General features: G+C 41.4%; 1 protein-coding gene across 2 annotated transcripts in view; it reads left to right on the top strand.

Annotated features, from left to right (window-relative positions):
- LOC147684820 (cytochrome P450 3A21-like) overlaps positions 1-19024 on the top strand; it is a 265486-nt gene that overhangs the window by 53232 nt on the left and 193230 nt on the right. The window contains exon 1 of one of the 2 annotated variants that reach the window (XM_086940694.1): positions 10307-10605. The exons of the other annotated variant lie outside the window; for it this stretch is intronic. Within the exon in view, the coding sequence (XP_086796820.1) occupies positions 10454-10605 (152 nt within the window). The 5' untranslated portion in view covers positions 10307-10453. Of the gene's footprint in view, positions 1-10306; positions 10606-19024 lie in introns of those variants that run through there. 2 annotated transcript variants of the gene reach the window in all.

Below are 19024 nucleotides of genomic sequence, written 5' to 3' on the forward strand. Positions count from 1 at the left end.
TGCTCTGTGAATTTGCCTCACCATTGGGTGTAACTGACAATCTAGTAATACTACCCTACCATCAGCGGATACCCAAATATCATCTGTCCCTTTTTCACAGCCTTTTCTGATCCAACCCATGTGTTCCTCCTCTGTGACTTTCATTTGCAAATGCCTCACTTCATCCCACGTGTCAGCTGCTGCTGGCATCATGTTGAGTTCGGTTTTTCGGTACTCTCTCCAGTATATTCCCCTTTAAAAACACATGCATTAAAAGCACAATATTATGGAACTACGTCTGTGTACCTATTTCCGATAGTGACAAAATATTTTCCCTTTCCATGGACAGCGCATTTACCGACAGCCACTTCTCGTGGCAATTGTAAGGCTTCCAGCAGTTGTCTCACACACTCATCATTTTGCATAGGGGACTTAGATGGCGTTAGAAACCCTCTCTGCGACCATAGTTGTCCAAAATCATGAACCACACTGAAACCATACTGACCATCGGTTTAGAATGTGACGCGTAATTGATCAGAAATTAGGCATGGACGGGTCAAGGCAATGATTTCGGCTACTTGTGCGGAGTGTATTCCCTCCAACCAGGCAGCTTCCACCATGTCAGAGATGGTACACACAGCAACCGCTGATCTCAAGTTACCTTCATTGTCTCTTAAGCATAAACAATCAACAAAAAGGACTTAATCAGGCATTGGCTTATCAACAATGTCAGGTCTCGGCTTCATACAAAGCTCAGTGACATCCAAACAGTCATGGTCTTCAGATTGTTCCCTATCAGTATTTGGAATAGGTAACAAGGTAGCAGGCTTCACCACAGAACACCGGCCCCTGTCTGTAACTGATTTATGCCATCTGCCATTTGCACCAGATCACTTCCCTACTCTTGATTTGAAGGATTAAGGCGACACTCATGCTTCCAAATGCCCAATCTTGTGACAAAAATGTCTGGCAGTGGTCTTTTTCAGGTTTGCAACTTCTACTCCTGTCTCTGTATTTATAGAAATACTCCTTCCTCTTCCCTGACCCGTCGACCCTGCAACTGATTGTACTTGTACACATCCTGGGGCATTCCCTGACAGTGAGTTGAAGTTTCCATCATTGCCTGCATGGACTCTCCCTTCTGGGCATTGCGCATTTGGACCAACATCAGTTTCTCCTTTATCCTCCTATGCTTGGATGCCACCTCATCACTGCAATGCCTGGCATACCATAAGATTTCGTCTAGGGACTTGTTTTGCCAACAGATTAGATGCTGTTTGATCATGAGGCAGATCTCCGACCGCAACCCAGTCATGAATTTGACACATATTGTCCCATGTCTTTGGGGTCAAGTGTATCCAACCCACTATACTGCTTGAAGGCCTGTAACAGTCTTTCATAATAAGCATGTACCGACTCTTTAGGTTCCTGGGTCATTCAGTCTATCTTAACCCAATCGATGTCCTGTGAGGCTATTTTTGACAACAACCATGTGATCACCTGATTGTACTTCTTCATGACCATCGGCGAAGGGCCATGAGTTATTGAGTCCCTCTCTGGTTCAGAACTAGGCCACTCAACATCTGTCTTACAAGGAGACCATAGATCACTAGGAACCACAATTTCGAACAAGGTGTTAAGGTCAATCCACAGCACTTTCGAGATCTTAACAAAGAGATCAACTTGTTTGTACCGCTCAGCAGGTTTCTCTCCTAACCTGGGGAAATCATTTGTGAAGGCAGCAAGGTCACCCCGACTCCAAGGAACATGCCTGTATCCTCCACTATGCACTTCCCATAATGGATAGGCCTCTACTCGCTGTGTTACCCCTCCTGGAGTTGATGTTTCTCCTGTCGCCTTTCATACGCTCTTCTTCTTTGACCATTGCTTCTCCCTCTTATCCAGCATACTCTAAGCCCTTATTCCAATTACCACTTCCCGAATGTGTGTCTTCAATCTAGTCACTCTCTTTTCGTCCAACTCTGGGTCACTGTAAGTAAGCCTTTGATTTCCCTGCAATACCTTCATCAGGGATAAGTCTACTCGATACCTTTGAGCCAACTATGACAGCTTCTCTTGTGCTAATTTCATCCTTTTGGTGGCATCCTTAGCCACAAACAACATGATATCTCGCTCATAGGTCTCTATTCTAGCTGAAGGTAAATTCCCACAGATGATTTCCTCAAATTCAGCCCTCCTCCTCACCTCATCCCCTAACTTCGCCTTCATTGCAGCCTTGATGGTTCCCTGACTCGACCCACTATTCTGACTCTCGATGTTGTTATTGTGACCCCTCGGCCACGACTCTAAGTCCGCAACATCTAGAACATGCTGATTTTCAGGGGTTCTCTGACTTGTGCTTGCTTCTTGAGTCATACTACTTGACCCTCTCACAGGAGTTTCCCAGATTCACAGATCTAACTAGTGCATACCATGGGTATAGACTGTATGTACTGAAGCCAATCCGTACTCCGGAAGGGTTGGTAGTAGCCACTGAAGGGGTACTGGATTCCATAGGCACTAAAGGATGACAATTCCCATTTGCGCTCCCTGTTCTTCCCAAATCAGTCTCTACAGCCTGTATGAAATGTTCCTGACCAAAGTTTCCCACTGGGCTTATGTCATAAACAGGAATGACAGGACCAGTGGTAACCGGTACTGTAAGAGGTTTCGGCAACCTTGAAGTAGCGCTAACACTACTCTGTTCCATACCTCCCGAGGTGGGCACTCCCGCCCCGTACTCCTGTTGATATTATTCCCTCGACCCCTGATTTAGGAGCTACTGGGGCTGATACGCTCCTCGCATTCTCTGTGGCTTCAGTGCTTCGTCCCCCTTCACCCATATGTGGCCTCTAAGGTGGCAGATGCTCAGCCAACAACCCATCCAACAAGCTGTCTTCATTATCACTGCTGTCACTCCCATTTGTCCTTCGACTCCTATCCTGTGGTCCAACATCTCCTACCAACATTAGGTACAACCTCTCTCCCTCAATGATATCCACTCTCTACCTCTTAAGTCTCATGTCCTACTGTGCATCGTGATACACTTTCACAGTTTTTTTATCCTCCTTGATATTTCTCTCTCTGCTTAGCATGAGCTGCATACATCCATGCATCTAAAGATTCAAACTGCGTAGGTCTAGGCAATGGTCGCATCGCAAACATCATTCGCCTAAGCTGATTCAACCCATCCAATCTGAATGTACCAAAGTGTGAAAATGACAATTCACCCTCCTTTTCAGTGTTTTGTGCCACTGTTGAAGCCAAATTATAGTGTGGAGCCCAACTTTTGTCACCATATAATGTGGTGGAGTATCCCCGGGTGGTGCCTCTATTCTCCCACTCGAGTGTAAACCCCTTCATCACCTCTGAAGAAATCCCATAACACCCTGAAGCATGCATGATTTCAGAAAAGGCAATCTGATAGAACAATGCCTTTTCAACCACAGACTTCCCGATGACTGGCAATCAATCCCAGTGCTGTGCTACACCAACCAGCTTATCAGCACAACCTGCCGTTACTCTCACTCCTCGCAGCGGCTCACACTCCTTCCCAATTTCTCCATATGGATTCGCTCACACAATCGCCTTACATCCGTATTTGTCTGCCACTCTAACAGATCAATAGAATTCAATCACTGAAAACATTCACACACGGCAGCCCTTGACCAGCGTGGCACACCCGAATCAGTATAGTTAACTCTTGATTCCCATACGTCCCATTCATACAAGGTTCCCTGTCTTAGGAGGAACTGCTGATGACGTCTCACGACAACTCCTCAATTCTTTGGTCAGACAATCACATTCTCTGTGACTTCTACACCTATTACTATTGCCTGGGATCTTAGGCCACTTCGGGACCTGCAACTCAAATCTCAACCCTTGGGCTACGTCGGACCCGAAACCACATCCACTCAACTCTCACACCAACTCCGCAAGACATCACACAATCAAACCATTCCTGCAGTCTAACATAATACATACTACATACACCCTGTTGATGCTCACTCCTTCTTCCGTCTCTGATTTTGCCGCATCATCGAACTCCGTTGTCGCAGGTTCCCTCCCCTTCTGTTTTCAGTCATTGGGCTCTAGTTTGGGGCTTTGGGGTTCTAAGTTCCACTTATTCTGGACTACTTTTAGATTCTCCCCTTGCTTCATGTGCGAACCTTCCTTCCCTAATACCAACTGAAAGGGCCGAACCCATCAGTTCTAGTCCTGTTCTTGAGACACACTCAGATGGTTCTTTTTCACATCATGAAAATGTAAAAGAGAGAAAATGGTTAGTACATAATCAATTAGCCAACAATTCTCCTTTACCGCATAACAATCCATGAACAACTAATGAATCCATACTAATATAATAAAGAGAGAGCCCAAACCTTTGAGGCGGGTAATTTCAGGAACCACATCACCAATCACAACACCCAATACAGCGTTGGAAAGGGCAGTTGCAGCAGAAGGACATAGGCTATGCAGACGCCATCCTTATACATTTGTGGGCGTTTGCTGGGGGCGTGTGGTACGTTCCGCCCTTCATGCCATGTCTCATATTGTGTGCTAATCCCACCCTGCTCCCTTTAAATACCCCTGCACCCCATAATCATAACCCACCCTTACTCCTTAAAATAACCAACACCCTTAAACACTAACCCATCTTAACCCTATAAATATACCCTGTACCCCAAAACCCAAACCTATCCCTAAACCCTAAAAGTACCCCTGAACCCTATAAATACCCATGTACCCCAAAACCCAAACCTAGCCCTGACCCCTAAAAATACCACTGTACCCCAAAACCCAAACCTACCCCTGAACCCTAAGATACCCCTGTACCCCAAAACCCAAACCTAGCCCTGAACCCTTAAAATACCCCTGTACCCCAAAACCCAAACCTACCCCTGAACCCTAAAAATACCCCTGTACCCCAAAACCCAAACCTAGCCCTGAACACTAAAAATAACCCTGTACCCCAAAACCCAAACCTACCCCTGAACCCTAAAATACCCCTGTACCCCAAAACCCAAACCTAGCCCTGAACCCTAAAAATACCCCGTACCCCAAAACCCAAACCTAGCCCTGAACCCTTAAAATACCCCTGTACCACACAACCCAAACCTACCCCTGAACCCTAAAAATACCCCTATACCCCAAAACCCAAACCTAGCCCTGAACCCTAAAAATACCCCTGTACCCCAAAACCCATACCTATCCCTAAACCCTAAAACTACCCCTGTACCCCATAACCAAAAATTATATCTGAACCCTTAAAATACCCAAACACCCCAAAACATATACCTCAGTACCCCAAAACATATACCCCTATACCCATACTTACCTTATCCAAACATTACAAAAAAACCCATACTTTTACCATTCATGCATTTACAACGAATTTCGTTGTAAATGTATGCCTGGTAAAAGCATATAAAATGTAATGCCATCCGTTATAATGGCATTGCGAAGTCATGGTACTTTCGTAATGAAAGTATGCGGAGTGATGGTATGCGGAAGGAAAGTTGCGGAGTAATGGGTGTTTACCCTCCCCGGTAAATACATTGGTGGCACGGCGGCCCACATCTCCAGCAACATACTCATATTTTTTCACCACCCATTTGAAAAATGCACAGGTCTCTCTCATTGATGGCCAGCACCGACATTCACTTTTAGACACACCTCCCGCCACAAGTTCTAGAATTGCGAACTTTAGAGCTGGGGATCTACGTTTGAATCTCGGCATCAGCTCAACATCCTGTGATTCCAGGCAAATCGCTTTTTCTCCCCGTGCCTACCACAAATGAATGTGTTCTTCTGTAATGTAAATTATACTCATGCCATGTTGTCGAGTTTGCGCTATATAATATTGCAAGGAAAAATAAAGTAGGGAAACTCAAGTTCACACACTACTGAACGCGCACTCTTTAGTGCATCAGCAGTGCACTGTGAATCGGAGCGTTTCACAGGCCTGTCACAGATAAGAAATGCTATCAAAACGAAATCCTACAAAACAATATACTACTGGCCGGCAGCAATTCATACCCGGACAACGTCGCGATGGGCTTCTAGTTTAATATAAAGCCAAAAATACCTGGACATAGAAACACCCTAACATAAGGGTGTAGAAATACAAAGGAATTAGCATGAAGCCAAATCTACGCATCCAATTTAGATGTTGCAGCATGAACAGAACTATCAATTCAAGTAGTAGGATACAGAGAATTAAAAAGCATGACTCTAAATTTCCCTGCAACGAGGGTTGATGAGTAAAAAGCATTAATCTATCCCTACTCTACCTCTAAGGTGACATCCCTACATAAGCATTTTCAATGGAAAGGAAAAAAGGTGTCAGTCTATGGAGTGTTCCTAAGAAGTCGCTCCACCATCAATGGGTCAAGTAGCATACAGCCCCTAACACAAAGAAAGAGCTCATTCTGAGATGCTCTCTGTCCAAAAGCAAGAAAGAAGTGGGCACTTTCCCTAGTTTCAACAATCAGTTATCCACAGGTAACATTTCCATAATGCACCTCACATCACACAATCCACACTGAGTGCAGTTCTGAACGTACTTTTGCTCTGTGTTGTCCATGTACCTTCTTCCCAACAATTTGTCCTTGGCTGTCATGCCTTCTGTGTGAAACTGTCTCTGTCTTTATTACCTCCAACCCATGTAATTCATGTAATTGTACCTTCTTCTCTCCTTGCCTAGCTACTAAAACAAAGACATTACTTTTCCCAAAGAATGCTTCTCCATCTGCAATGGAAAAATGAGAAAGAACTGATTCTGCAGTGCACATGAATTTCAACTATTAATTCTAAAGCAAGAGTTTTTAGGGACTCGCAATTCAGGCCTACGATTTTAGATAAAATAAGAACGTACCACTTTTAGCAATACAATTTGCATAATCATTATAGCATTTCAACTAATTCATTTACCTACTAATAGCAAATATCATTTGTCAAGCAAATTTAATATGTGAGTAATGTCAGCTTCACAGCACAAGTTTTACATGTTACAGTTTTCTTAAAGTTACATTTATTTCCTATGTTAATTCTCCATGATACTTATTCATAAACTTAAGCACGTCACATAATTGCGTTAACACGTTTCACAGTTTAACACCTCATTTTAACATAATGTGCAAGATTAGATGCGGATGCGTTCTACCTGTGATTATGATGCACTCCTACAAGTAAAATTACATTTCCGCTCCATCAAGATCATTCTTGCTTTTGGGGATAGTGTGCATCACACAGGAAGAAGTTGCTAAGTCGTTATTTTATTACTTCAGAAAACAGATTGATGAATTCAATTGAATACCTTACCAGCTTTACCTTAACAAAGGAAATGAATCTGTTAAATTTGCCATTCATTCAATTGCAGAACTAGGACCTACATGTACAAAAAAATGTTGTGGTTCCAAAGTCTCTGATTTGCAAAAAATAAGAGTTTTAGCAACCACAGGAGCCCATCTTGCAAATGCACAAAAGGTACATTACATTTCAGAATTGTCTTTACGACTCCTAAAGTACACCTTGTGACTCTGTCCAGTTTGAAGGAAGAGGGAAGTGTGAAAGGTGCATGCAATTAAGTGTACTAATAGTTTGCAATTTTAACAGTTTTAAAATGCACTGATAAATGTAAATGTGATTTCTAGCTGGGGTATCCTTTTTATGCCCCTTCCAAATTTCCATGTGTTGCAATGTTCAGATTGATAAATGCAAAAACCTTTGTGACTCACAATGTACATGTTGTACACTAAAACCTAGTATCTTGTGATTGCCAAGTCTGAGATTTTGTGAATCGCAGGGTTTGTGACTACAAGACTTTTTCATAAATCAAACTTTTAGGTACTAATGCATGTGCGTTATGTGGAGGTCATCACTTCACATCCTGGCATCATCAACGCAGTGTCTTCTGAGGTCGGTTACCTGATTGCCAAGAACAGTAACATCTTTTACTAAAGCTCTATGAAATGGCAAAACTTTGAAAGCAATCTCTATATGAACAGAATATTGATATTGTATGGGTCTTAAAATTTAATTATTTAATTTTTTTTATTTAACATCCATTATTTTTCTGAATTGGCTTCATGTTTCTTACTTACAGCAGGGCTTCCCAAAATGTTTTTGAACCTCACCTCACTTTTTAGAAAGTCAAACTTTCATGACCCACTTAGCTATAATAGACATGAGGCGGGCGATTTTGAATATAAGTAAAGCATCATGAGGTAGCACATTGTCATTTACAGATAGCACATTTTCCATTGAAATGGCCACTATATTTACACAGACATCCAGTTCTACTTATAAAATGAGGTAGCACACAAATGATAGCATGCAGAAATCGAGGTTCTGAGAATATTTATCACTTGCGCATCACAAAGTAAGTGTCTTGATTTGTTTTGATCCTTTTAAAATCTGTTTCCAGCACACTTCAGAATAGCAAAAGAGTGATTAATTTTTGCTTTCCTAACTGCTGGATGCGTACAGTTCATTTACAGGTATTTACATTTTGTTGTGCATTGCAATAAACAACATGTTACATTGTCACATAGATTACTTCAAAAACACCTCTCACTTTGCAGCCAGAGAAAGTAAAGTAAATACCAATCTGCATGTTAAAAATACCGAAAGCAGCCTAACATTTGACCTGTCTTTGAATCACCTCAAATGTGACAAGTTAAACACAGAATTGAAGGACATCTTTATTCATTGCTCTAACTTTTGTGATCCACTAAAAATCCACATGTGACCCTCCGGTGGATTGCAGGCCGGCCTTGGAACCAAATCCGGCCCCGGCAAAGTGCTTGTCTGGCCCCACCGCGGGGGTTGAGGGTGCCGCCGAGCTCTTTGCGGGGCCGGTTTTCGGCCGATTTTGTTGCAGGGCCCTGTAACAAAATCGCCCCCCAGAGGTCCAAAATCGGCCCCCACCCGTGCGGCGCACAGGGGGATTGCCCGGTGCCCGCTACGGCTTGTCCGGCCCTGATGGATCGCGACCCACGGGCCGGAAAACAATGACTTTTTAGGGTGACGTAAGGCTCGAGCCACATGCCTTGCTCTGGCTCAGTATACGGTCATCTTAGATCGAGGTGCCCAAAATGAGCCAAGGCTTTTGTGCCCGCACCTCGTTATCCAAGTCCCTAACTGTCCCGCCGCCCACCTGTTCAGAAGATGGAATTCGGGCCAGCAGTGGTGCGTTTAAGTCTTCCTGCATTTTCTTAATTCACCCCGCAGAGATTCAGATGAATTTATTGGAAAGATGCAGGGCTTCAAGTGGGATGAAAAAACTGGGGTCTCTTAAAGAGGCGTGGCCGATGCAATTAAGGGCATGGCTTAAAAACACCTAAGCTAAAAAAATCTGTGCTTAGCAAAGTGTGACACCGAACTCGTATTTTGCTGCTTCTATAATTACATCCAGATATATATTACAACTAGCTGCAACTAGCCAGGATTATTGACTTTGCCAGTGGTTGTTAGTTGCATAAAATAAATATTCAACAACTATGCCTTCGTTGTATATGATATTGAAAATGCTTCCATTCTGAAATGATGAGACTGAAAGAAGTATAACGAATTTCTCTGAAGTTACATGGGAGGCAGTAAAGGGCGGTACTGCTGCAGAAGGCAGAAGTAAGATTTCTTTTTTTCATCCTGATTGTGATGGCAAAAGTAGAGAGCCCGATAGGGACCCGCCTCAGCACCTGCTTTTTAGAACTGACGGTGTTGGGCACCGGCATGACCCGGCCTACTTAAAGCCCTAGAAGATGCCATGAAGTTATGTGGCTAGGCTGTTCGCCATAGATGCTCACAACCAGTCCGCCAGGCTCCGCCCCAGAGAGCAAGTAATGTGTGTATTAATTTAACTCAGTGTTAATTAACTCCTGAAAGAAACACAAGACATTGTGCTTGGTGTTAAAAGAAAGACAAGGCAAAATCATTCAACGGAAGAATTGCACCGAGTTTTTCTAGAAAACTAGGGTTCAAATGCTATCTTTTGCACTCGACCAAAGGCTGTTGCCTCGCATATGCATTACTGAACATAGAATAAACGTTATCATATTTTTACGTGACAATTGCTATAACATTTACATGGCCGTTTAGCTGGCGGCTCATTTCTTTAGCATTTGGAACCACATCAGACCCCCTCTTCATCTACCTTCGCACGAAGGCTGGTTTGATCGTTTGCTTAATTTGTCTCTTTCGAAACTTTGGTTGTTGTTTGGCTGTTTTAGGGGCGTGGGTTAAGCAGAGACATGTAATAGTGGTGCAACTACCGCCACTGACTCAAATCACTGTAAACGACAGATCATTTCCGGAACAAACAGTTCCCGTCGGCTGGTGTAATCAGGTCTGTTTAGTTTAGAAATAATGCACGAGAGAAATTAGCATATCAGAAGACAAACAGCTTTGCAGTTGGTTTACATGTGGACCAATCAGTGACAGAAACGGGCACTAATAGAACGAGCCACTAGCAATGAAAACAGCATTCACCTCAGACGACAGGTGCAGGCCAGATAGGGTAAAGGCAGCGCTGACTCCACCAGGCACCATGGCCATGGACTTTCTTCCAAACCTCTCCATGGAAACGTGGACTCTGCTTGTTGTGCTCGTGACGGTCTTTTTTCTGTAAGTACTAGGCGGTGATGCTTTACCTGGCTGTCCAACTTGAAGGAGCTGCAATTTTTTTCATAAGCTTTAAACAGCCTACATGCCATTGCTTGAGGGGTGACAGAGGTTAGTAGGAGGAAGAAGACGGTAAACAAGACACATTCGTCAACATTCAGAAATGTTCAATGGCCCAGTGGGTGGGGCACCAGCTGCAGTGCTCAGTGGACTCCATAACTTACAAGACACAAGTCTGATCGTGACAGGGCTGGCTCAGTCTTTTATCTTTTCAAGGTGAACAAAATGATTGTCGTGTAAAGCATCTGTTATTAAACTCCAAAAACGCCAGAAACCGGTCCTAGGAAGCTTGAATACGGTCCAGGGAAGGCATGGCTTGGCAGTTCGGGCTGGACTGTTCCCATGAGGCACAGGGTCAGACTGATTTGCATATAGCCATGTCTGAACTGGGGTGGCAGAGTGGGCTAAAGAACGGTGATAGATTAAACCCAGATCTGTTGACTGGGTGCAGGGGCGGCCTTAGGCATGTGCAAGCTGTGCACCTGCACAGGGCCACCAAACCCCAGGGGCCACCACGCCAATATATATCCTTAATATATGAATCCTCTGAGGATGGATACATTTTTGCGTGGCGGCCCCTGGCAGGGATTGGCGGCCTCCGGCTCTGTTCCACTTCCAAACACCCTGACACCCCCCCCCCCTCTTCACTGGCCTCCGCGCTCCGCCCCGGCGGACCGCCTCTTCCAGGGCCCCCTACCTACACTCCCTGCCCAGGGCCGCCATGAGCCTAGAGCTGCCCCTGCTGGGTGTGAGTGTTTGATTAGTTCAGATGCTCCGTCCATCACCACTCCCTTTTGTACCGCTTTGTTCTCCATAAGTTGGCAGGGTATGCTCAGACGTGAGTCCCTTGCTCACTTTGCCACTGGATTCAAGCAAGCCTGGCTGAAGACGGCTGTTATGCCAGAAACCGGTCCTAGGAAGCTTGAATCCGGTCCAGGGAAGGCATGGCTTGGCAGTTCGGGCTGGACTGTTCCCATGAGGCACAGGGTCAGACTGAATTGTATATAGCCATGAACTGGGGTGTCAGAGTGGGCTAAAGAACGGTGACGGATTAAACGCAGATCTGTTGACTGTGTGTGAGTGTTTCATTGGTTCAGATGCTCCGTCCATCACCACCCCCTTTTGAACCGCATTAAACTCCGAGTGACAAGTTATCCATGTGTGTCATATACATGTAATATTGTTTTTATTATCGTGCACTGAATAAAATACTGGTTGTTGTGAGAATATTCCAGGTCACTAAAGAGTTTTAAGATCACAGAGAGGAACAAGACTTAATGCCTAGTGCCTCTGTAAGACCACAGAACCTGAAGGTGACTTCCTCTGTCCTTTTTACAGATGACAGTGGCATGTTATTTTTTATAATAAACGGCTAAAAAACTACTCCTCTGCTAACGAGAAAAGGGTACCCCCTAGGAATACTTTTAGGTCTAGGAGAAAGGGGGGAAATCAATGAATAGCTAGAAAAACTCCTACACGACCTGTATTTTTTCTAGTAAGGCTTCATAGGCTAATCAATACTAACAATATTAAAACGTGCATACTATTATTTATCTTTTATTTAATTATAACAACATATTAATATGCTTTTGAAAGGTAATTTCTTTTTCCATTTAAAAATACACAATTACAAAATTTAAAACTTATTAGGAGATCATACATACACCAAAGATGCTATCGTGCAATATTTCGCACATGGTGACATATTGAGTGATACAAATAAAACAAATTGACAAAAAAAAACTAACAAGGAAGCAACAATGAGAAAACATGTATCTATTATTACAAAAAATCTACTCCCTATAATCAACCACACCTGACCATTCTCAACTCATGCACACCAACCCACTATCGTACTCTCATCTCATACGTGACCTCCTCGACAAATCACATACACTGCTGGTTTGAATGGTGACAATATATGAAAGAACTCTCCGTTGTAGTGGTGTGGGTTGGGCAAGGTACAAACAGGTCAACACATGTTTTGGTGGGATTTTTAATTTATATTCACCTTCATCAGGATCACCCCTTTATTTGAGGTGAGTGGGCGGGGAGGGAGGTATCTGTAAAGGAATAAACAGAAGAGATTTTCTTTCTAGAAGGTCAGCCCGAACAGTATATATTTCTTTACAGAAAAAATTGTAATAATACTTTAAGGTTTATACAAAGCAAGTTAAAATAACCAGCAATGCTCATGCCGTCAATAAAGTAAAAGGTGTTAGAGACAATAGACCATGTACTACCACTGTATGATACGTGCTTGAAAGTTCTGCCTTACTTGTGCTAGCTTATATACCAATATACAATTAGACAATGGTTTCTAGCACAGAACAGCTGTGATGCATAAGAGCATAAGAAGCACCATGCCATCCTAGGAAGTAACCCACAAATACTTTGTACTGACCATCAGCGTACCCACTGCTCGTTAATTCCGGCCTTGTAGGGTTTAAATGCGTCCACTACACAGTCAGGAATTCAATCTCAGTGTTTCTATGTAGATACGTCTAGTAAGTGGCACTGGTACCCAATATTGTAAGACTGCGAAAGTGCTAAAAAATGTCACACAAAGAAGACTGAGTGTCTGAGAGGGTGGTAGGCACTACATGTATGAGTGTAAGGTATCAAGTTATTAAGTGTGGTGTGCCTACATCTTACCTACAATATGCATGCCTTCAAAACCGCATGTTCCCAGATGTTCCAACTTCAGAGTACTTGCGAATGGATACTATTTTACCACAGAAACTTGTAAGAGGGGCAAAAAAGAAGTGAAAACTATAATCAAACCTATATGTGCATGCGTCGTCACTTAATAAAATACTTATAAGTCTCTAAGGGCTAATTCAATGTGATGCAACCGAAAATCATCCAAGTATCAATAGAAGGGGGAGAGAGAAGACTTCATATATATGATTTATACAAAACCATGGGCCCCCAAGACTAAGCATACTGGTCACTAACTCTGATAGCGATCAACCCACCAGAGGGGAGCATCTACTACTAGGATGGAATAGTTATGTATAGAAAGCTAACATAGTAGCTGAAAGCTCTCCTGGCTTTTTACATTAGAACAGTGCTTTCTTTAGTTTTAACGGAAGCTTATTTGATATAAACAAAAGATATAATGCAATAAACAAATACTTCGTACTGACAATCAGGGTACCCACAGCTCATTAATTCTGGCCTTGTAGGGTTTAAATGCGTCCAGTACACAGTCAGGATTTCAATCTCAGTGTTTCTATGTAGATACGTCTAGTAAGTGGCACTGGTACCCAATATTGTAAGACTGCGAAAGTGCTAAAAAAAGTCACACAAAGAAGACTGAGTGTCTGAGAGGGTGGTAGGCACTACATGTAGAAGTGTAAGGTATCAAGTTATTAAGTGTGGCGTGTCTACATCTTACCTACAAATATGCATGCCTTCTAAACCGCATATTCCCAGATCCCCAAATGTTCCAACTTCAGAGTACTTGCTAATAGATACTATTTTACCACCGAAACTTGTAAGAGGGGCGAAAAAGAAGTGAAAACTATCATCAAACCTATATGTGCATGTGTTGTCACTTAATAAAATACTTATAACTCTCTAAGGGCTAATTCGATGTGATGCAACCGAAAATCATCCAAGTATCAATAGAAGGGGGGAGAGAAGACTTCATATATATGATTTATATAAAACCATGGGCCCCCAAGACTAAGCATACTGGTCACTAACTCTGATAGTGACCAACCCACCAGAGGGGAGCATCTACTACTAGGATGGAATAATTATGTATAGACAGCTAACATAGTAGCTGAAAGCTCTCCTGGCTTTTTACATCAGAAAAGTGCTTTCTTTAGTTTTAAAGGAAGCGTATTTGATATAAATATAAGATATAATGCAATAAACAAAAATTACACTTGTGCATAGAATAATAGTGTAAAAAACATGAAGAAGAAAGAGAAAGAAGTAAAGAAAGAAAAAACTGAGGGAGAGAAAGGTAGAAAAAAAGAGAAAGGGGAGAGAAACATCAATTTTATGCATGATCTATTAAGCAACAATTATGCATAAAAAACTTCCTACAAACATCGAAATATTCTTATGACCATAAGTTACTTTTTTTATTTAAAACAACAGTAAGCGTAAAATCAAGGGGATTTGGGTACTTCTTCAATGCAGGGGTCATGCTGTGGAAATTTTTTAGCAGAAGTATTTAAGAATTCAGTAACGGACATCCATAGAGTCTCTGTTTTAATAGCAAGCGAGATTGGGTGTACATAAACTCTATCTAACCTATGATTGTAGCAAATGCCATACAATCATGCTTGAAAAGATACTGCAGAGGCATCTTTCTATGATTTAATGATCTGTTGAAATGCAACAGCTATGAGTAAGTCAATATTATGAAAAGAGGGGGACCAAACTTTAGAGATACTACCTAGGAAAATATGTGAAAAAGAAAAAGGTATTTGGGAAAGACAAATTATGTTAATCTGCCGCCAGACCTGGGTCCAAAAAGTATGGATTGCTGGACATTCAAAAAGCATATGTTTGAGATCTGCAGACGGGGATTTACATGACCAACAGGAAGAGGAAATGTTAGTGTCAATCTTATGTAGTTTAGCTGGATTGATGAGGAGTCTGTTGTAAATAAAGAATAACGTTTGAGTAGTATTAGCTGCTCTAGAAGATTTCCTTACTTTAGCCCAGATTTTATTCCACAACGGAATAGCGAAAGATGCACCCAAATCAGATTTCCAACTACATTCAACATCAGATCTATTACAAGAAACCGGAATATCCATTAATGTTTTGTATATTAGGGATGCCGAAGGAGAGTTACTTAAAAATGATGTGGTAATAGGAGTTGAAGGAATAGGAGGAGGAGAAGAAGAGGAGAAAGAATTATAAGAGGCCTGAGCAACCGCCGCTAAATATATATAATTAGAGTAAAATGAAGAGTGAAGAGAAAAGAGAGGTAGCAATACCGAAAATGGCATACAGGTGCCATCTTGAAAAAGTTGGTAAGTCCATTGTAGACCATAGGATAACCATTATTTCCCAAAAATATATTTATTGTTGAGTTTAATGTGTTTATTGTAACAGATTGATGAGTTCATGAATTTTGCACATTCATCCAAAACAGATGAAAAAAGTGGTTGGAACAGTTTCCGAGCATTTTTAAGAATGGGGAGAGAAAAAGATAAAGGAAAGTGAGAAAGAGAAACACATTTTTCAAAGGAGAAAGGATGAAAAAAGGCCCTTTCAATGTCAATCCACAATGGGGCAAGGTGAGAATCAGTCTCACTCCCACACAATAAGAAAGAGGCATTTCTAAGAAAAAATGAGGAGTGATATGAGTAAAAATCCGGAAAATTAACCCCACCCATGTGCTTAGGTTTTTTAAGCTTAATAAGACATATCCTAGGGAGTTTATTATGCCACAAAAATTTTGAAAGAATCGTAGATATTTTTTTAAAAAGACTTAGGAATAGTAATGGGTATATTTGAGTAAAACAATATCACTGGAACTAGCAGCATTTTTAGAGAATCTAATCTACCCCATTAGGTTGGAGTTAAAATAGATTCAATCTTATTGTGCTCTTTTTTGATTTTAAGATAATTAGCAAGAAGATTGCCAGCTTTATTTTGCGCGCTATAATATTTAGCAATAAATTTAAGGAAATATAAATTGGCAGATTCAGTAGAGAGTTTGTTAAAGGTAAACTTGGCTTTGATAAGTTCAGTCAAATCAGATGAGATTCAATCTTATTGTGCTCTTTTTTAATTTTAAGATAATTGGCAAGAAGATTGCCAGCTTTATTTTGCACTCTATAATATTTAGCACTAGATTTAAGTAAATATAAATTGGCAGATTCAGTAGAGAGTTTGTTAAAGGTAAACTTGGCTTTGATAAGTTCAGTCAAATCAGATGAGGTTTTTGTGGCATAATAAGAGGGCTTTAGTTGTTTAATACGTGAAGTAAGCAAATTCATGACCTGGGCGGATGCTTTCTGCTTTTGAGCTACAGATGAAATAATTACATCTCTAGAAGAAGCTTTGAAGGTGTCCCACATGAGAGGGGGAGAGGTAAGAGGAGATTTTTTTTCAGCAGAAGTAAATTTAGGATCTAATAGAAGGGCATTATTACATTTTCATCTCCTAGTACCTGCAGTGGGAGGGAGTAAATCTAAGGATATAGGAGCACGATCTGAGTTTAATATAGATCCTAGGTTGGAGTGGAAAATATGCTAAGTAAGACCTTTTGGGATAGATAGTCTATACAAGATTGTGAGGAAAAATAACTATTCTTGGAGAGTACGGTGACATAACCTTCAAAAATCAACTAGGGATCTTTGAGATATAGTAGACATAAATTAAGTATGCTTGAAAGAGGGTATATATTTAGATTTGGAGTGTCTATCTAGAAAGGGGTCTACAACCATATTACAATCTCCACCCATTACTAAGTAATCATCAGTACAAAACATACATTTGGATAACATCTGAGGCCAGAAGGGCTTGTCTGGGGTGGTGGGAGCATATACATTAAAAATGGTCAGAGGAATTGTATTAACAAGTAACGAAACTGAAACCCATCTGCCTTCAGAATCAGCCTCTTGATGCAAAAGTTGAATATCTAAACGCTTATGACAAAGAATAGCTACGCCATTCCGTTTACCTGAACCCGGTGATGCATAAACTTGACCCACCCATTGACGTTGAAGCTTGGACATTTCTTTGCTTGTTACATGAATTTCTTGTAGTAAAACAATATCACCTTTTAGACCAGCAATATGCGATAAAACCCGCTGACGCTTAATGGGGGACCCCAAACCTTTAACATTCTAGGATATAACTTTTACCAACATTTATACAAGCAAACACTTTAAATAAAACTTAATATGAAATGCAACTAGTAAAATAACATAGCACATCCTAAATACATGTCCAATAAGAAGAATTCAAGAAGAAAACTATTATGCAGAGGAGAAATACAAAGTAGGAAGGAATATCATAGTGAAATAAGAAATCAGTAATGATGAGAAGAGAAGGAGAAGACCAGCAAATAAAATGGTGAGAGCGAAATGGATGAGAGGGAGAGTGTAGAAACTGTGAGAAAAGAGATAGAAACAAAAGATAGAAAAGTAGGGAAAACATGATAGTATGAAAAAGAACCAGAAAATAAATATATGGTCAAAAAGAAAGACCAAAAGAGGAGAGGAAGAAGGAAAAATATCATAAAACATATCACAAACATACAATGAGAAAATGGGGGTGGTGGAGCCACATAAGGAAGACGGCACAGACACTTGAAAAACTCCAGGGCGAGGACGGGAAAAGGAGGTCACAAAATCCATTGGGGATCATACCTGGTGATAAAAAGAGAAAAAACGTACAATTTAATAATCATATAATCTAAAACATATAACAACCAGAGGGAAACGAATGACAACAGGTTAAAACAGAACAATCAGATCCCAAACACATACCAACTATAATAGCTTGAAGGAAACAGCTTTACAACCAATTAGAAGAGAACAAAACATATCCAAGGAAAAAGCAGTAAACAACAAGTTTTGTCAACTACAGACAAGTAAACATGAAAAAGATGAGAGAAAAACAATAATCAATTTAACAAAGAACGAGAATGTCCATGTCTTCATCTCTGCAGGTATCCAGAAAGCGATGTAGTAGAGCAGGATCTTCATAGTTAGTAGTTTTGTTTTTGTATGTCACTTTAGAAAGGGAAGGATGAAACAAACCATACCTGGCACTTAAATTCCAAAGAGCAGGTCTCATATCTAGAAACTGCTTCCGACGAGCCGCTGTCGCTTTTGCGTAATCCTGAGCAAAAAACAGATTAGAATCTTGCCAAGAAATTCTTCCTTTAAGTTTTGCTGCCTGTAACACCTTCAGTAAATCATTATACTGCAAGTACAAAATAACGCCTCTTGGTTTGGTTGTTGAGGAAGAAGCCTGTGGGAAGTGTCCCAACCGGTGTGCTCTCTGAACATTCAAAGGTTGAGACTCTGGAATGTTCAGTAGCTTCGGAGGAAAAGATTGGAAGAAAAGAAGAGGGTCAGAACCCCCAAGCCCTTTCACAAGGCCATAAATGCGTAGGTTGTTACGCCTGTTTCTATTTTTCAAATGTTCCACTTGTTGCTTTAAACCTGTTCACATGTGGTACCGCAACTCGAACATGTCACACCCACTGCTGGGCACGTGTTGCGAAAAATTTCAAAAGGGCAGAATGCTATTCATGCCCAGTAAGAAGACGGCAGCGGAAGATATCTTGCCACAGATCTCATGATACTAAACCATCTCTGATACGTACGTCATGCATGGACAACAGTACCATGCACACTATATTGAAATATACCTA

Source organism: Lissotriton vulgaris, chromosome 10 (assembly GCF_964263255.1).
Source record: "Lissotriton vulgaris chromosome 10, aLisVul1.2, whole genome shotgun sequence".
Classification (NCBI taxonomy): Eukaryota; Metazoa; Chordata; class Amphibia; order Caudata; family Salamandridae; genus Lissotriton; species Lissotriton vulgaris.